Source organism: Microcaecilia unicolor, chromosome 6 (genome assembly GCF_901765095.1).
Source record: "Microcaecilia unicolor chromosome 6, aMicUni1.1, whole genome shotgun sequence".
Lineage (NCBI taxonomy): Eukaryota > Metazoa > Chordata > Amphibia > Gymnophiona > Siphonopidae > Microcaecilia > Microcaecilia unicolor.
The window spans coordinates 249,149,421-249,168,395 of NC_044036.1; the positions used below are offsets into that span (position 1 = coordinate 249,149,421).

Consider the following 18,975-nt stretch of genomic DNA (forward strand, 5'->3'; position numbering starts at 1 on the left):
GATTGCGAATGCTTCTTGCCGGGGGGATAACATTTTTGGTGAGCGGGTCGAACAGGTGGTAGAGCAGCTCCACCAGCGGGACACCGCTTTCGACAAACTCTCCCACCGGACGCCTTCAGCATCTACCTCATCAGGTAGAAGTTTTTATGGGGGAAGGAGGAATGCTCCCTACGCTTATAATAAGCGTAGGTACAATCCTCCTGCTCGCCAGCTCATTCTAAGCCCCAGCGCGCTCGTTCACATCAACAGTGTGCGCCTCAACAGGCCCCTGCAGCTCCTCAGCAAAAGCAAGGGATGGGCTTTTGACTGGCTGCAGGCGAGCATTGCCAACATAAAAGTGTCTGTGCCGGATGATCTACCGGTTGGGGGGAGGTTAAAATTTTTTCACCAAAGGTGGCCTCTTGTAACCTCTGACCGGTGGGTTCTTCCAATAGTCCAGCTTGGATACTCCCTCAATTTGATCTCAAAACCTCCAAATTGCTTTCTTGGAGCTCAGTCCTTCAGCTTCCAGCACAAGCTCAGTCCTTCAGCTTCCAGCACTTGCAGAGGAACTCTCCTCTCTTCTCAGCGCCAATGCGGTCGAGCCCGTGCCACCGGGGCAGGAAGGGCTGGGATTCTATTCCAGGTACTTTCTTGTGGAAAAGAAAACAGGGGGGATGTGTCCCATCCTAGACCTAAGGACCCTGAACAAATATCTGGTCCAAGAAAAGTTCAGGATGCTTTCCCTGGGCACTGTGCTTCCCATGATTCAGAAAAACAATTGGCTATGCTCTCTGGACTTAAAGGATGCTTATATTCACATCCTGATACTGACAGCTCACAAGCAGTATTCCGTCTGGGAACACGGCATTTTCAGTATTGTGTGCTACCCTTTGGTCTCGCCTCTGCGCCCAGAGTGTTTACAAAATGCCTGGCAGTAGTGGCAGCGTCCCTACGCAGACTGGGAGTGCATGTGCTTCCTTATCTCGACGATTGGCTGGTAAAGAACACCTCAGAGGCAGGAGATCTACAGTCTATGCAAATGACTATTCGACTCCTGGAGCTACTAGGGTTTGTGATAAATTATCCAAAGTCCCACCTTCTTCCACTTCAAAGACTAGAATTAATAGGAGCTCTGCTGGACTCCCAGACAGCTCATGCCTACCTCGCCGAGGCGAGGGCAGACAATCTTCTGTCTCTTGTTTCCTGGGCCCAAGCGTCTCAGCAGATCACAGCTCGGGAGATGTTGAGATTGCTCGGCCACATGGCCTCCACAGTTCATGTGACTCCCATGGCCCGTCTTCACATGAGATCAGCTCAATGGACCCTAGCTTTCCAGTGGTACCAAGCTGCGGGGGGGTCTAGAGGACGTGATCCAGCTGTCCACAATTTTTCTCAAATCCCTGCATTGGTGGACAGTTCGCTCCAATTTGACCCTGGGATGTCCCTTTCAAATTCCTCAGCCACAAAAAGTGCTGATTACGGATGTGTCTCTCCTGGGGTGGGGAGCTCATGTCGATGGGCTCCACACCCAAGGTTGTTGGTCCCTTCAGGAAGCAGGTTTTCAAATCAGTCTCCTGGAGTTACAAGCGGTCTGGGATGCGCTAAAGGCTTTCAGAGATCGACTGTCTTATCAAATTATTCAAATTCAGACAGACAATCAGGTTGCTATGTACTACATCAACAAGCAGGGGGGCACCGGATCTCGCCCCCTGTGTCAGGAAGCCGTCAGGATGTGGCATTGGGCTTGCCAGCACGGCATGTTTCTCCAAGCCACGTATCTGGCAGGTGTAAACAACAGTCTGGCCGACAGGTTGAGCAGTATCATGCAACCTCACGAGTGGTCTCTCAGCTCGAGAGTAGTACGCAGGATCTTCCAAGCGTGGGGCACCCTCTTGGTAGATCTCTTTGCCACTCAGCTCAATCACAAGGTCTCAGTTCTGTTCCAGACTTCAGGCCAACGACAGACTGGCGTCAGATGCCTTTCTCCTTTATTGGGGGAGGGGCCTGCTGTATGCGTATCCTCCCATACTCTTGGTAGGGAAGACTTTGCTGAAACTCAAGCAGGATCATGGAACCATGATTCTGATCGCTCCCTTCTGGCTGCGCCAGATCTGGTTCCCTCTTCTTCTGGAGTTGTCCTCCGAAGAACCGTGGAGAGTGGAGTGTTTTCCAACCCTCATCACTCAGAACGAGGGGGCGCTTCTGCATCCCATCCTCCAGTCCCTGGCTCTCACGGCCTGGATGTTGAGAGCGTAGGCTTTGCCTCCTTGGGTCTCTCTGAGGGTGTCTCCCGAGACTTGCTTGCTTCCAGAAAAGATTCCACGAAGAGGTGTTATTCTTTCAAATGGAGGAGGTTTGCCATCTGGTGTGACAGCAAGGCCCTAGATCCTTGTTCTTGTCCTACACAGACCCTGCTTGAATACCTTCTACACTTGTCCGAGTCTGGTTTTAAGACCAACTCCGTAAGGGTTCACCTTAGTGCGATTAGTGCCTTTCATTTTCGTGTAGAGGGTAAGCGTATCTTGGGACAGCCTTTAGTGGTTTGCTTCATGAGAGGTTTGCTTTTGTCAGAGCCCCCTATCAAACCTCCACCAGTGTCATGGAATCTCAACGTCGTTCTCACCCAGCTGATGAAGCGTCCTTTTGAGCCACTGAATTCCTGCCATCTGAAGTACTTGACCTGGAAGGTCATTTCTTGGTGGCAGTTACTTCAGCTTGTAGGGTCAGTGAGCTTCAAGGCTTGGTAGCTCATGCTCCCTATACCAAATTTCATCATAACAGAGTAGTCCTCCGCACTCACCCTAAGTTCCTGCCAAAGGTGGTGTCGGAATTCCATCTGAACCAGTCAGTTGTCCTGCCAACATTCTTTCCCCGTCCTCATACCCGCCCTGCTGAACGTCAGTTGCACACATTGGACTGCAAGTGAGCATTGGCCTTCTATCTGGAGCGGACAAGCCCATTCAGACAGTCCGCCCAAATGTTTGTTTCTTTTGATCCCAACAGAAGGGGCATGTCTGTCGGTAAACGCACCATATCCAATTGGCTAGCAGATTGCATTTCCTTCAGTTACGCCCAAGCTGGGCTGTCTCTGGAGGGTCATGTCACGGCTCATAGTGTTAGAGCCATGGCAGCGTCAGTGGCCCACTTGAAGTCAGCCACTCTTGAAGAGATTTGCAAGGCTGCGACGTGGTCATCTGTCCACACATTCACATCTCATTACTGCCTACAGCAGGATACCCGACCCGTCAGTCGGTTTGGGCAGTCGGTGCTGCAGAATCTGTTTGGGGTTTAGAATCCAACTCCACCCCCCCAGACCCATTTTTGTTCTGTTCCAGGCTGCACTCTGTTAGTTGTTTATGGTTTCAGGTCAATCTATGTTATGTCCTCGCCGTTGCGAGGCCCAATTGACCAATATTTGTTGTTTTGAGTGAGCCTGGGGGCTAGGGATACCCCATCAGTGAGAACAAGCAGCCTGCTTGTACTTGGAGAAAGCAAAGTTACTTACCTGTAGCAGGTATTCTCCGAGGACAGCAGTTGTGTCTTCCCTTGTCTTTGCTTTCTACGTGACTGAGGAGCACGTTCACGCTACGGGCGTGAAGACAGTCACGCATGCGCGGTGCACACATGTGCACGCGAAGGCTAGCAAACTTTGTTGCTAGGAAGATCTCCGATCCTGGGGCTGCCGACGGACGTCACCCATCAGTGAGAACAATCATCCTGCTGTCCTCGGAGAATACCTGCTACAGGTAAGTAACTTCTCTATATAGGTGATGAACATCCTCCGCTCTCCTGAAATAATTGGAATGGTTCTCATGCTCAGATGCATATCTATAATAGGTGGTTTTTTTTATTTATTTGTTTTGTTGTTTTTTTTTTTTACCTGATAATATAGTGACTACATTCTGCAGAAAAATCTATAAAATATCCTTAACTAGATAGCCTGGAAGGGAGCTCAGTGTACTCCTTGGAGGCAGTTTGAAGGAAGATTTTTCACACAGCAGCCAACTCATGGAGTTAAATGGCATTAATCATAGGACAAGCATTAGGTCTGCATAACATTGAATTGTTAGTACATACAAAATCTGTGATGTACCCAGAAAATTAAGGAACAGCACTTTTGTTAATTTCCTGTCTTTCAAAGAACTACCCTTTCCTTGTCATCTACACCAGTCCAGACTAATGGGTTGTGTCCATCTACCAGTGGAAGGAGACAGAGAAAATAGTTCCAAGTAAACCATCCCTTAAGGGTATCGTGCAGCCTGGAATGTTCAGTATTTTCTCTGTCTCCTAGCGGATGGTGGACGGATCGCGCAGCTGCTCTGGATTGCTGGCTGGTGAAACCAAAGTTTCAGCGTGCTTGTCTGACATTGCTGTCTGGATGTCTCAGCACCACCTGAAATTAAACATGACCAAAACCGAGCTTCTCATTTTTTCCCCCAAACCCACCTCCCCCCTCCCCCCGTTTTCTATTTCTGTTGATGGCTCTCTCATTCTCCCTGTCTCCTCAGCTTGAAACCTTGGGGTCATTTTTGACTCTTCTCTCTCCTTCTCTGCTCATATCCAGCAGATCGCCAAGACCTGTCGTTTCTTTCTTTACAACATCCGTAAAATCCGCCCCTTTCTTTCCGAGCACTCTACCAAAACCCTCATCCACACCCTTGTCACCTCTCGTTTGGACTACTGCAATCTGCTTCTTGCTGGCCTCCCACTTAGTCATCTCTCCCCTTTCCAGTCGGTTCAAAACTCTGCTGCCCGTCTTGTCTTCCGCCAGGGTCGCTTTACTCATACTACCCCTCTCCTCAAGTCGCTTCACTGGCTCCCTATCCGTTTTCGAATCCTGTTCAAACTTCTTCTACTAACCTATAAATGTACTCACTCTGCTGCTCCTCAGTATCTCTCCACACTCGTCCTTCCCTACCCCCCTTCCCGTGCACTCCGCTCCATGGATAAATCCTTCTTATCTGTTCCCTTCTCCACTACTGCCAACTCCAGACTTCGCGCCTTCTGTCTCGCTACACCCTACGCCTGGAATAAACTTCCTGAGCCCCTACATCTTGCCCTATCCTTGGCCACCTTTAAATCTAGACTGAAAGCCCACCTCTTTAACATTGCTTTTGACTCGTAACCACTTGTAACCACTCGCCTCCACTACTCTTCTCTCCTCCTTCCTGTACACATTAATTGATTTGATTTGCTTACTTTATTTTTTGTCTATTAGATTGTAAGCTCTTTGAGCAGGGACTATCTTTCTTCTATGTTTGTGCAGCGCTGCGTACGCCTTGTAGCGCTATAGAAATGCTAAATAGTAGTAGTAATAGTAGTAGAGTGTAGTGGTAGCCATGTTGGGGCTAGTTGTAGATGATACTCAGTGGTCCTGAGTTCCTCATCTTCGAGCTAGGGGGATATCCAGTGACCCTGGTTCCCTCCCCTCCCTGTCTTTATAGCAGGGTGATGGTTGATTGTGGCGTGCTGTGTGATAGGCATATCTGATTCTCCAAGGACAAGCAGGTTGCTTGTTCTCACATGTGGGTCGACGTCGGCCCAGGAAACGGCAAATTTTTCACTAGCAAAATTAAAAAGTTTTGCCAGAGCCTTCTTGTGCGCGAACCGTGCACACTGTGAATGCACGGACGACTTCCCGCCATCGCGTGAGCATGCCTCCTCAGTTTTCTTTTCACTGCGTTGAGGTGCGATAGAGTTTTTCCGCGCTCCTCTCAGGCCCAGGAAAGAGTATTTGCGAGTTTTTGGCTTTTTGCTGTATTTTACTTAATTTTATTTCAATTCTACAGTTAAAAAAAAAGTTCCCGTAGTTTCTTTTACTTTTGTCCCATTTTAAAGTTTCCTTTGTTTTCGAAGCAGCTGAGTTATCCCCTTCTTTTCTGTGCCCTTTTTTTCTCTTAACAGGCACAGTCACGTCCTTTGACTTCGCTGAAGCCGTTTTTCCTTCCATGTCATCGAAGACACCCAGCGGCTTCAAACGTTGTACTCGGTGCAACCGGACCATCTCAGGTACTGATACCCACGCCTGGTGTATCCAGTTCCTTGGGGCCCACCCATTGCCCAGCCGCTTCTAGGCTGTGTCTTCATATGAAGAAACGGACCCAAGCATCTCGAGAAGCCCAACGAGGAAAGCTTTTTGGGGCTCGGTCCAGTCCTTTGACATCGAGAGGAGCATCGACATTAGGAGCAGAAGTAATGGCTACTGAGAGACCAACTCGCGTTGGGAGCAGTGAGGCTTCGAGTGAGTCTCCACCTGCCTCGAGGCCTCCTGTTATGCAGGCCCCCTGGGATCGACCTTCGTCGGACCCGGCCCTGAGGAGACTTGAGGATTCTACGTCTTCCTCATCGGTACGGAGGAGTCTCGATGACGGGCGTTGAGGAACACCTTTAAGACAATTCCAGCATAAAAAGATGAAATCACTAGCACAGATATTTAAAACACACTTCTCTAAAATCCCTTTAAGACAATATCAGCATAAAAATATAAAATCACAACGCAATATAGACAATAGGATAGAGACAGATAAGGAACTTATAGAGGTCAGACCCTCTGCAAGTGAAGGACAGGTTTGTTTGCTTTTTTGTGTTAATAGGATAGAATAAAAAGGGGGTGAAATAGAATAAAGGAGTCAATAGTTTATCAGGGAGATATTAAGAGCAGGACGCAGGTAACCTCAATTACCAATCAAACCAAGTCTATATTGTGTCCTTCCATGTAACATCACACAATTAAAAACTGTTCTCTTGACTCTAATGAGCTTTTTAATAACACAGCCCAGTAACTTAAGAAGAAGGATAGGGACATCTGCCATTTTTTGTCACTAATGATTTCCTCAATGCTTCTCCCATCTACTATATACTCAACTTGGCATGTTCCACCTTATTCAAGTGTGTCTCCTGCAACATAGCCACCACTATCCATCACCTTTTCAAGACTTGCAAAACTTTCTGTCCTTAATTGGTGCACTTAGACCTGCCATATTCCAAGAGACACAATTGTGGATGGTAGTCGTGATGGTTTCTGATGTTCCAGACCCAATCATCAAAGGAGGCCCAGCCAATAGCCATAGCTCTGAGATTGTTCCGTAACTCTCTGTGACCCTGATCCCCTCTCCAACCCACCTCCCTCCCTACCCAAAGTCCCGGCCACCCTTTTGCTCTCAAAAATGCTTCTACTGAACAGGGAGGGAATTGCCCATTCACCCCATACTTGAGTCCTTCTCCTCCCAACACTCAACTGACACACACCTATGCCCCTGTGATTTAGTTATCCCACACCCCACTCACAGCATCCCCCTAGTCTCATTCACACCACACACCAACTGACATGTCCTTATGAGCTGACAAAGTTGTTCTTTTACTACTCAATAAGGTTCTCATATTCTCCACATTAGTAAGTACTGTCAAAAGGCAGGTGAGAACTACTTCATCCATTGCCATCTGCCCTCCACTAACAGACTCACCATTATCAAGGGTAATGGTCATTCAGCCAGGGCGAATGCTAAACAAAATCGAAAGATATACATCCCTTTAGGCTTTATCTGTCTTTTCAGTGTACAGAACCATCTCTTATGTAAGGGTTTTGGTTAGCAGGCACCTTTGAAACTCGGGGCTATATGCACACCATAAAGAACTAACAATCTAACAGCCAGCCACTTGTATAACAGACAACATTCCAAACACGTCTCTTAGCAGAAATTACAAGCCATTACTTAAAACTCGTTCTCCCTTCCTGGTAGTGCATTCACGAACTGACTGTTGAGCTTTATGTCAGGAACAGTAGTGCAAAATGAACATTTGCCACTTTCGACTTGGAGCACAAGAGGGAGAGCTGTGTGGGCTCGGCTGCATCCTGTGCCAAATAGTCCTGGAATACTAGTATTGTCTTCCCTTCATATTGCAACTTCTTTCCACTCCACAAGGCCTCTAAAATTTCAGTTTTACGAACAAAGTTCAGAAGTTTCCTAATTACTACCTGGGACTGATTGCATTGTCCCTCTTTATACCTAGTCATTCAATAACAAACTGGCCCTGCAGATTCCCTAGGTGTAACTCTTAGGGGTCCAAGCTTCCAGGAGCACAGCAATTCTCTTTCCAAAATGCTCTCTGGCAGTCCAGTTAATTTTCTTTATCTGGGGGCATAATGCCTTCCCTAAGTCAGCTATCAATAGCCACAAACTGTCTAGAGTCACTACAGAGGGCTTCTGAAAAAGATTTGTAAATGAAATGTTCACTACCTCAGTTTGTTGTAAAGTCTTCTCATCTTCAATCGTCTCTCTTATCTCCCCCACTGAAATTTCTGCCGATTGTGCAGTTGAATTGGAAGTTTGAAAACTTCTCAATTCCTCTGATAGAGTTGAATCTGCTTCCTTTCTTGCTCCACTTGACAACATTTCGGTTTCCAAGCCAGCAAGCGCTGATATCGGAGAACTGCTTCCATATGGCTGTGGGAGAGGAGCTCTATCGTCGGGGCTTAATGAAACTTCCAGCCCAGATCTCTGCCGTGGGTCTCCAACTGTAGAAAATCACAGGAGCTCTATTTGCACATCCGATTCATTCAGCGGCCATACATCATCGGGCAGAGTTTATCAAAAGTGGGGACTTTTCAGATTGGAGCTTTTGTTGATATTGAGCAGTAGGTCAAAATATTGTATACAAATAGATGATAAAAGATAATAAGGAATTTGAATACTGATGCTTGGAATTGCGTATTTTGTGAATTTTCAGAATCTTGTCAAATTAGCAGTAATCAGAAATGTTTGTGTTTTTAAAACTATTACTAATAATTTTACAAACTTGCAATGCACTTTCATTGATTTTGCTTCTTGGGTGGATGGCCAAAGCTTGGAATATGACAGAGACATCTGATATCTCAATGGTATAAATAATTCACAAGAAGCAAGCATGTTTCAATGGAGAAAACCTTGTTATCATATGAAGCTGAAAGGGGGTAGATTCAAGAGGTTCCTAAGAAAGCTCTTAACAGTAGAGGTGGAGGAAGCAACGACAGTAAAATAATTCAAGAATGTATGTGGTAAACAAAGGTATTCTGTAGTTATGAGGAAGAAAGAGTAATTCTGGAGATCACATATAGTTCATGGTGTTGCAATGAAAAAGAAAAACAGGCAGACTAGACTGACTTGTGTGCTTTATTTACCATCATGTTCTGGTGCTGGGACTGTATAAAGGCTTCCTGAAAGGAGAATGGAAAAGAAGTTGTGTCATTACTTGGAGATGGCTAAAATGAATTACAGTAAGATAGTAATTCCTGCCTGTGGTGATACAGTGATCAGCTGTAGAGGAGATTTAGGATTTAGCCTTCTATTAACTTGTTAGTCAGTGCTTTTAACATTAAAACCCTGTAGTGTCCAATGTTCCCATCAGTCTGTTCCCATATGGCTTATTACGGGAACATTGGACACTAAAGGGTTAAACAATACCTCTTTCACTGTGTATACCAAATATTTTTAATTAAAGGCCTGAAGTTTTACAGATGTCTCATTCAAAACTGAGTTTTGTTTTTCAATCAAGAGATTAACTTTACACTTCCATACATTTGACAGGGCTAGGGACCCTATGTAAACCTATCACTCTCTTTGTAGTGGGTATGCACGTAGATATGAGGTTCATGTTTTACAGCATTTGTGCATTTTTAAACTGCTTGATACAGGTTCAGAGGTAGATGGCCAAGAGGATAATCTGGAATACACAGAAGTTTCTCTGGACTCACTGGATCTTGGAGTAAAGGGAATTCTGTCTTCACGACCAAAAGGTAAACATGCTTTCTTTGGCCACAGTAAGATTAGTTGTTATTTGTCCACAGCAGTCAAGTGTCCTGCTGATTATTTGTCTGGAGAAGACTATTCTCCAGTCTTTTAAAGATTCCCTATCCCTTTTCATGCTTGAGATCTTTTTATATCACAAAGTTATAATGATCACTGCTGAATCCAAGGTCATCTCTCAAAAAGCTCCAAGATTGAACAGGAAAAATGATTACTTTTTACTTGTTTTCATCATAGTCTAGATTTCACTCTGCCATTTGCTATTCAGTGTTAATGATGTCCTTATATTCAGAGGGGGTAGTTTGTTCAGTGATTTGCCATTTTGGTTCTTGGTTTGGCCTGATCCTGTTTTTTTTTTTTTTTAACAAAGCCTTTTGCTGGTGGTTATAAGAGAATATGGTGACAACAGCAAAGCGGCGCACTGAATGTGATAAAGCCCATTCAGTTTCCATGGGCGGCTAGTGCCACTTTGTAAAAAGAGCCTGTAGTTTGCAAAACATTTTCCATAGAGGAAAAAAAATGATAAATATTTCAGTATTCATGACAAGCCAATATTGTAATAGTATTTAGAAATGAACCACTACAGCTGGAAGGCAAGATAAAAGTCTATACAGTTGATAAGAAATATTTCCTTGTCATCCCAGTATATGAATCCAGAAACTTGTGGGTTATAACCATCTACCAGCAGGTGGAGATAGAGGACAACTCTTTCATATAGGACATCCTTCTGGTCCTTCAGTATTCCCCTATCTCCAGGAGGCGGCGGATGGTCTCTCCACAGCTTCTGGTCTCCTCTGGGATATTTGGCTCCTGTTCTCATCTTTGGTTTAGTCGAGTCTGGAGGTGATGAGGCTTCAGCTGGTGCCTATCTTCGGGTACACCTGGTGGTGCCAGGCCCCTTCTCCCTCCAGCCCCCTTCCTCTCAGATTAAAAAAAGAAAAAAAATAAGGCAGCAAGGCTACAGATTTTAGTGCTCAAGAGGATTGGGTTGGGAATGGATGCTGTACAGATTTATTTGTGTAGGCAGCTATGCTTTAGGAGGGTGTCAAGTTTACTCCAAGTTGCACTGGTCTAAATTGTGGGGGTGAGTACATCTTTAAAACTTTAATTACTGTCTGCTCCCTCGGTAACGCGGCATACTTTTGCTTCTTCGTGGCTGCGGGGCTAAAATTTGTTTGTGGTTTCCGTGCACAGCAGTCTGTTGGGGACCTTCAGGGAGGTTGTTTTTCTCTCTGGTGGCATCAGTGTCATTGCGGGCAGATCAGGTTCCCTCATGGGGCTTCCCTCAGAATTTTCTCTTGTGGCTGCTTCGGCGGCCATTTTGGAGCCCTGTGGTTCACTTCTTTCTTCAGATAGCACAGCTTCTCTGGATCCAACAGCTCGTTCTTCAGCGGTTTTAGCATCGGGGTCTCTGGCAGAGTTCTTCCTTCTTTTTTTTTTTTTTTAATTAATTTATTTATTAATAAAGAACAAAAGCATACAATACAGTGAAAGCCCCCAAACCCCCACATCCACTAAGCAAGACATACTGTGATTCTTCAGTACATGACCAAATTATACATGAAGTCAAATCCCCCCATTACCTCTGCTTGCTAAAGATAGAAAAGTAAAATTTAACCCCCCCCCCCCCCAACTACGATGAGTATAGCCTCTGGGTATAAGATTGGAGTATCAAAAAAACCTAAGAAGGCGCCTCGGAACTGTCTACCCAAGCCATATAGTCTTTCCATACTCAAAGAAAATGAGTTAGCTTATTCCTTCGCATGGCTGTAAGCTTGGACATTAGGTAGACATAGAAAACTTTAGCCTGCACCACTGACAGTCCCAGGAGAGCTGGTTGTTTCCAGGCAGAAGCCAACACCAGACGTCCTGCTGCAAAGATGTGATGGGTCAACTTCCTCTTTTGCATCAACAACTCTGAGGGCCCCAAATGAAGCAAACAGCTGGCTATAGTCTCAGTGATGCGGACTCCAGTAATACTCTGAAGCCAACCCTCCACAGAGTCCCAAAAGTACTGTGCCTTAGGGCAATACCACCAAAGATGAATAAAGGTCCCTTGAGCCCCACATCCATACCAGCACTGATCAGTTCCATTTCATACATAACATGCAGTCGCACAGGGGTGTAATACCACTTGTATAATATTCTGTAACCATTCTCCACCAAGTTGCTTGCGACAGAGACCCGGAGAAGATTTTTATAAATTCTCTTCCATGATTTAAAATCAAGTTGGATCCCCAAAATAACCTCCCATTTGTCCACATCGAGCGAGAGTGGGGGAACCTGACGCAACAAAGGTAAATAGAATCTGGATATACTTCCACATCCACTGCTTCCATTCATAGCTTGCTCAAGGAGAGATGTAGGCAAATGCAATTCTGGAATGGCCTTTTCTACGAATAAAATCAACTACTTTCCAATAGTGAAACAGATCACATTGACCCAGGTCAAATTCCTCCGCCAACTCCTGGAACATAACTATCTCCCCCTCTTCCACTAATTGCCCCAAACAATAGAGGCCCCTCCCCTCCCAAGACATATAAGTACGATCAAGCTGCCCAGGAATAAATCCCTCCACATAGTGAATAAACATGCCCAAAAAATAAATTCTAACTGGCAATAGCCAAGTTCAAACTCTTCCATAATTGCATCATATGTAACATAGTAAATGACGGCAGGTAAAGACCTGTACGGTCCATCCAGTCTGCCCAACAAGACGAACTCATTTACATGATATGTGATAGTTACATGATATATACCTGAGTTTGATTTGTCCTTGCCTTTCTCAGGGCACAGACCATAGAAGTCTACCCAGCACTGTTCTTGTACTAAGTTCTGGAGCTAACGTTGAAGCCCCTTAAAATTTACACTCCAGCCCATCCCTATCTATTCAGTCACAATCAGGGCATAGACCGTAGAAGTCTGCCCAGCTCCCATTTTGTTTCCCAATTACCGGCGTCGCCACCCAATCTCCACTAAAATATCATGGAACCATTCTTTATAAACAGGATTCCTTTGTGTTTATCCCACGCACGTTTGAATTCCATTACCGTTTTCATCTCCTCCACCTCTCGCGGGAGGGCGTTCCATATATCCACCACCCTTTCCATGAAAATATACTTTCTGACATTAGGAAAGGGGAAATGGGACTTGATATACAGCCTTTCTGAGGTTTTTGCAACTACATTCAATGCGGTTTACATATATTCAGGTACTTATTTTGTACCAGGGGCAATGGAGGGTTAAGTGACTTGCCCAGAGTCACAAGGAGCTGCAGTGGGAATCGAACTCAGTTCCCCAGGATCAGAGTCCACTGCACTAACCACTAGGCTACTCCTCCAGCTTGAGTCGCCCTTTCAACCTCAATTCATGTCCTCTAATTCTACCGCCTTCCCCTCTTCGAAAAAGGTTCATTTGTGTATTAATACTTTTCAAATATTTGAACGTCTGTATCATGTCACCCCTGTTTCTCCTTTCCTCTAAGGTATACATGTTCAGGTCAGCAAGTCTCTCCTCATACGGTTTACAACACAAATCCCATACCATTTTTGTAGCTTTTCTTTGCACCGCTTCCAGTCTTTTTACATCTTTAGCAAGATACGGCCTCCAAAACTGAACACAATACTCCAAATGGGGCCTCACCAACGATTTGTAGAGGGGCATCAACACCTCCTTTCTTCTGCTGTTATGTCCCTCTCTTCTGCTGTTATGTCCCTCTCTGTGCAGCCTAGCATCCTTCTGGCCACGGCCGTCACCTTGTCGCATTGTTTCTTCACCTTCCGATCCTCAGACACCAACACCTCAAGGTCTCTCTTCTAGGTCGAGCATACTAATCTCTCCCCTCCTATTCGGTATTTTCGGATTTCTGCATCACTCTACACATCTTGGCATTAATTTTTAGCTCCAGAACTATGCTCAGAGCAAGCCCTATTATCAAAATAGCTCAAATTACTCACAAATTGACTACTCACAGAGATACTATTAATGTGCTCAGTCCTTACCTATTCCAACCATTATATCCCCAAAGGAATATATGGCAGTGTCACAGATGGGAACCATCATAGCACATTAAATGTTCTGCCTCCTTAAAAAATGTATGTACATACAATATGGCCCAACTTGGGTCCTCTAAAAATCAGTATTAATTAGTTTTATCCCGAAGTACTTAGTACATGTATATATACACAGATTATATGTTAATATACACAATTTATGATAATATTTTTTGAATACTGCATATCCATAACATATTGCATACCAGATTCTTCAAGGGTATGGAGATAGAACCAAACACAAGGAGATTTACAGAACCGGCGCTAGAATCACTAATCAGTTCCTTGTATATAGTGGCCCAAATATGCATATACCCTCTAATAAAGACATACACAATTGTTCACAACATACATAAAATGGTTAAGAAACTGCATAAAAGTATTACTTCCTGTGAGGATAGGTTGTACTCAAGTTCAAACATCATGTAAAGCTCCTTTCACCCAAGTCCATGCTCACAACATCAAAACTTTATTTCCCTTTAACTCTGGCCGAGTTTCGCATCGCGTCATCAGAAAGGGAATCTACAATAAACAAGGAAATTACCAACCTGTCTATCACTCAATAGCCATACAGAAAAATGCCTTACTTACCAAACAAATAAAAAATGTGATTGAAAACACACTTACAGCCACAAACCCCAAGTGGGTCCAGATCAGGGCTCCGCCCACCATCAGCACGGAGCGAGTGACATCACTAGCGCCGTGCACTTTAAATAGTCATCCAAACTGCACCCCTCATCATTTATTGGTCACACGTCAAATATTCACACACCGAGCCTGGTCAAGCCAGGCTGGACTCCTCAAACCCACCCCCCCCCCCCCCCGATCCACTCAAAAGCACTACTCACAAAGACCCAGATTCCAGGTGTTGCAGTTACATACATTCTTACAGCCACTTAACCTCCCTATTCAACCCACGGGTTTGCACTGTGTCCCAGGAAAAAATAAAATGTTGTTCCTTTTGAATAAGCACATCACTCAAAGAACCCCCTCTCATTAGTGTAATCTGTAGGAGGACTGTATATCGCACATCTGTAATATCATGATGACACTCCTGCCAGTATGCAGACAACGGTGCCTCCAACTTACAAGTTTGAATATTTCTAATGTGTTCACCTATACGTGTCTTAATTTTACGAGTGGTATGTCCAATTTAGAACATCTTACAGGGGCACCAGATACAATAGATCACTCCCTTAGAATCACAGTTAGTCCTGTTATGCATGTGAATCACATGATCACTGTGCAAAAGCTTAATTTTATTCCCCTCAGATACATACTGGCAGCACATACACCCCCTGCATTTATAATGTCCAGGGAAAACATCATGACTTCTTTTTGGACTTGAAAAAAGTTCTCCTAAATTCTGCCTTCTTCTATATGCAAAACAGGGTGGATTAGAAAATGGTGCATGGATCCTCAAAATTTGCCAGTATTTATGAATCACTACTACTACTACTACTACTATTTGACATTTCTAAAGCGCTACTAGGGTTACGCAGCGCTGTACAATATAACATAGAAGGACAGTCCCTGCTCGAAGAGCTTACAATCTAATGGACAAATGTACAGACAATCAAGTAGTGGCAGTCAAATTGGGGCAGTCTAAGGTTAGGTGCCGAAGGCAACATTGAAGAGGTGGGCTTTGAGCAAGGATTTGAAGATGGGTAGGGAGGGGGCTTGGCGTAGGGCCACAGGAAGTTGATTCCACGCATAGGGTGAGGCGAGGCAGAATGGGCGGAGCCTGGAGTTGGCGGTGGTGGAGAAGGGTGCTGAGAGGAGGGATTTGTCCTGTGAGCGGAGGTGTCGGGCGGGAACGTAAGGGGAGATGAGGGTGGAGAGGTAATGAGGGGCTGCAGACTGAGTGCATTTGTAGGTGAGAAGGAGAAGCTTGAACTGAATGCGGTATCTGATCAGAAGCCAGTGAAGCGACCTGAGGAGGGGGGTAATATGAGTGTATCGGTTCAGGCGGAATATAAGACGAGCAGCAGAGTTCTGGATGGATTGAAGTGGGGATAGATGGCTAAGTGGGAGGCCAGTGAGGAGAAGGTTGCAGTAGTCAAGGCGAGAGGTAATGAGGGCATGGATGAGAGTTCGGGTGGTGTGTTCAGAAAGGAAAGGGCGAATTTTGCTGATGTTAAAGAGGAAGAAGCGACAGGTCTTGGCTGTCTGCTGGATATGCGCAGAGAATGAGAGGGAGGAGTCGAAGATGACTCCAAGGTTGCGGGCAGATGAGACGGGGAGGATGAAGGTGTTATCAACTGAGATCGAGAGAGGAGGAAGAGGAGAGGTGGGCTTTGGTGGAAAGACTATAAGCTCGGTCTTGGACATGTTCAGTTTCAGGTGGTGGTTGGACATCCATGCAGCAATGTCAGACAAGCAGGCTGATACCTTGGTCTGGGTCTCCACAGTGATGTCTGGTGTGGAGAGATACAACTGGGTGTCATCAGCATAAAGATGATAGTGGAAACCATGAGATGAGATCAGTGAGCCCAGGGAAGAGGTGTAGATTGAAAAAAGAAGGGGTCCAAGGACAGATCCCTGGGGAACTCCTACAGAGAGTGGGATGGGGGTGGAGGAAGAACCGTGAGAGTGTACTCTGAAGGTACGATGGGAGAGATAGGAGGAGAACCAAGAGAGGACAGAGCCCTGGAACCCAAATGAGGACAGTGTGGCAAGAAGTAAATCGTGATTGACAGTGTCAAACGCAGCGGATAGATCAAGGAGGATAAGGATGGAGTAGTGGCCTCTGGACTTGGCAAGGAACAGGTCATTACAGACTTTAGAGAGTGCTGTTTCTGTCGAGTGTAGAGGGCGAAAACCGGATTGAAGTGGATCGAGGATGGCCTGAGAGGAGAGGAAATCGAGGCAGTGGCTGTGAACAGTGCGCTCAAGTAGTTTGGAGAGGAAGGGTAGGAGGGAGATGGGGCGGTAGTTGGAGGGACAGGTAGGGTCAAGTGATGGTTTTTTGAGGAGAGGTGTGACTACGGCGTGCTTGAAGGTGTCAGGGACAGTTGCAGTGGATAGAGATAGGTTGAGGATATGACAGATGGAGGGGGGTGACAGTAAGATGGTGTTAAGTAAGTTGGTGGGGATGGGATCAGAGGAACAAGTTGTGCATTTCGAGGAGGAAATCAGAATCAGAAGTCGAATAGCACTGGACATCCGAGAAAAGTGGAGTACTAGCGCCGGTTCTGTAAATCTCCTTGTTTGGTTCTATCTCCATACCCTTGAGGAATCTGGTATGCAATATGTTATGGATGTGCAGTATTCAAAAAATATTATCATAAACTGTGTATATTAACATATAATTTGTGTATGTATACATGTACTCAGTACTTGGGGATAAAACTAATTAGTACTGATTTTTGGAGGAGCCAAGTTGGGCCATATTGTATGTACATACATTTTTTAAGGAGGCAGAACATTTAATGTGCTATGATGGTTCCATCTGTGACACTGCCACATATTCTTTGGGGATATAATGATGGAATAGGTAAGGACTGAGCACATTAATAGTATCTCTGTGAGTAGTTAATTTGTGAGTAATTTGAGCTGTTTTGATAATAGGGTTTGGTCTGAGCATAGTTCTGGATATAAGTTTGACTCAGGCAGTTATTTAAGTTTCTTCCAGATTTTTACTGCATTAATTTTTAACTGCCAGTCCCTCGACCATTCTTCTAAGGTTCGGAGATCCCTTCTCATCGTTTCTACTCCCTCCAGGGTATTCACTTTATTGGCTATTTTCATGTCATCCACAAAAAGGCACACCTTTCATTCCAACCCTTCAGCAATATCTACCACAATATATTAAACAGAATAGGCCCAGCACCAACCCCTAATGGCAGATGACGTTTAATGTGAGCAAGTGCAAGGTGATGCATGTGGGAAAAAAGAACCCGAATTATAGCTACGTCATGCAAGGTTCCACGTTAGGAGTTACGGACCAAGAAAGGGATCTGGGTGTCGTCGTCGATAACACACTGAAACCTTCTGCTCAGTGTGCTGCTGCGGCTAGGAAAGCGAATAGAATGTTGGGTATTATTAGGAAAGGTATGGAAAACAGGTGTGAGGATGTTATAATACCATTGTATCGCTCCATGGTGTGACCGCACCTTGAGTATTGTGTTCAATTCTGGTCGCCGCATCTCAAGAAAGGTATAGTAGAATTGGAAAAGGTGCAGTGAAGGGCGACTAAAATGATAGCGGGGATGGGACGACTTCCCTATGAAGAAAGACTAAGGAGGCTAGGGCTATTCAGCTTGGAGAAGAGACGGCTGAGGGGAGACATGATAGAGATAAAATAATGAGTGGAGTAGAACAGGTGGATGTGAAGCGTCTGTTCACGCTTTCCAAAAATACTAGGACTAGGGGGCATGCGATTAAACTACAGTGTAGTAAATTTAAAACAAATCGGAGAAAATTTTTCTTCACCCAACGTGTAATTAAACTCTGGAATTCATTGCCGGAAAATGTGGTGAAGGCGGTTAGCTTAGCAGAGTTTAAAAAGGGGTTGGACGGTTTCCTGAAGGACAAGTCCATAAACCGCTACTAAACGGACTTGGAAAAATCCAAAATCCCAGGAATAACATGTATAGAATGTTTGTACGTTTGGAAAGCTTGCCAGGTGCCCTTGGCCTGGATTGGCCGCTGTCGTGGACAAGATGCTGGGCTCGATGGACCCTTGGTCTTTTCCCAGTATGGCATTACTTATGTACTTATGTACTTAACTCCACTGCTCACCTTCCTTTCCTCTGAGCGGATTCCATTTACCACCACCCTCTACCACCTGTTGGTCAACCATTTTCTTATCCAGTTCACCACTTTTGGTCCTAAGTTCAACCCTTTCAACTTATTCACGAGTCTTCTGTGGGGGACCATATCAACGGCTTTGCTGAAGTCCAAGTAGATTACATCTAGTGCCCGTCCTTCATCCAGTTCTTTGGTCACCCAGTTAAAGAAGTCAGTAAGATTTGTTTGGCAGGATTTTCCTTTGGTAAAGCCATGTTGCCTCTAGTCCTGTAACCCGTCGGCTTCTAGAAAGTTAACTATCCTTTTTTTCAGCAGCGACTTCATTATTTTTCCTACCACCGACATGAGACTTACCGGTCTATAGTTTTCCACTTCTTCCCTGTCTCCACTTTTGTGAAGAGGGACCA

General features: G+C 45.1%; 1 protein-coding gene across 11 annotated transcripts in view; it reads left to right on the forward strand.

Moving 5' to 3' along the window:
• EHMT1 (euchromatic histone lysine methyltransferase 1) overlaps positions 1-18,975 on the forward strand; it is a 698,071-nt gene that overhangs the window by 346,907 nt on the left and 332,189 nt on the right. For all 11 annotated transcript variants that reach the window (XM_030207091.1, XM_030207089.1, XM_030207095.1 and 8 more), the window contains one exon: positions 9,653-9,754. In XM_030207091.1, the coding sequence (XP_030062951.1) occupies positions 9,653-9,754 (102 nt within the window). The remainder of the gene's footprint in view (positions 1-9,652; positions 9,755-18,975) is intronic.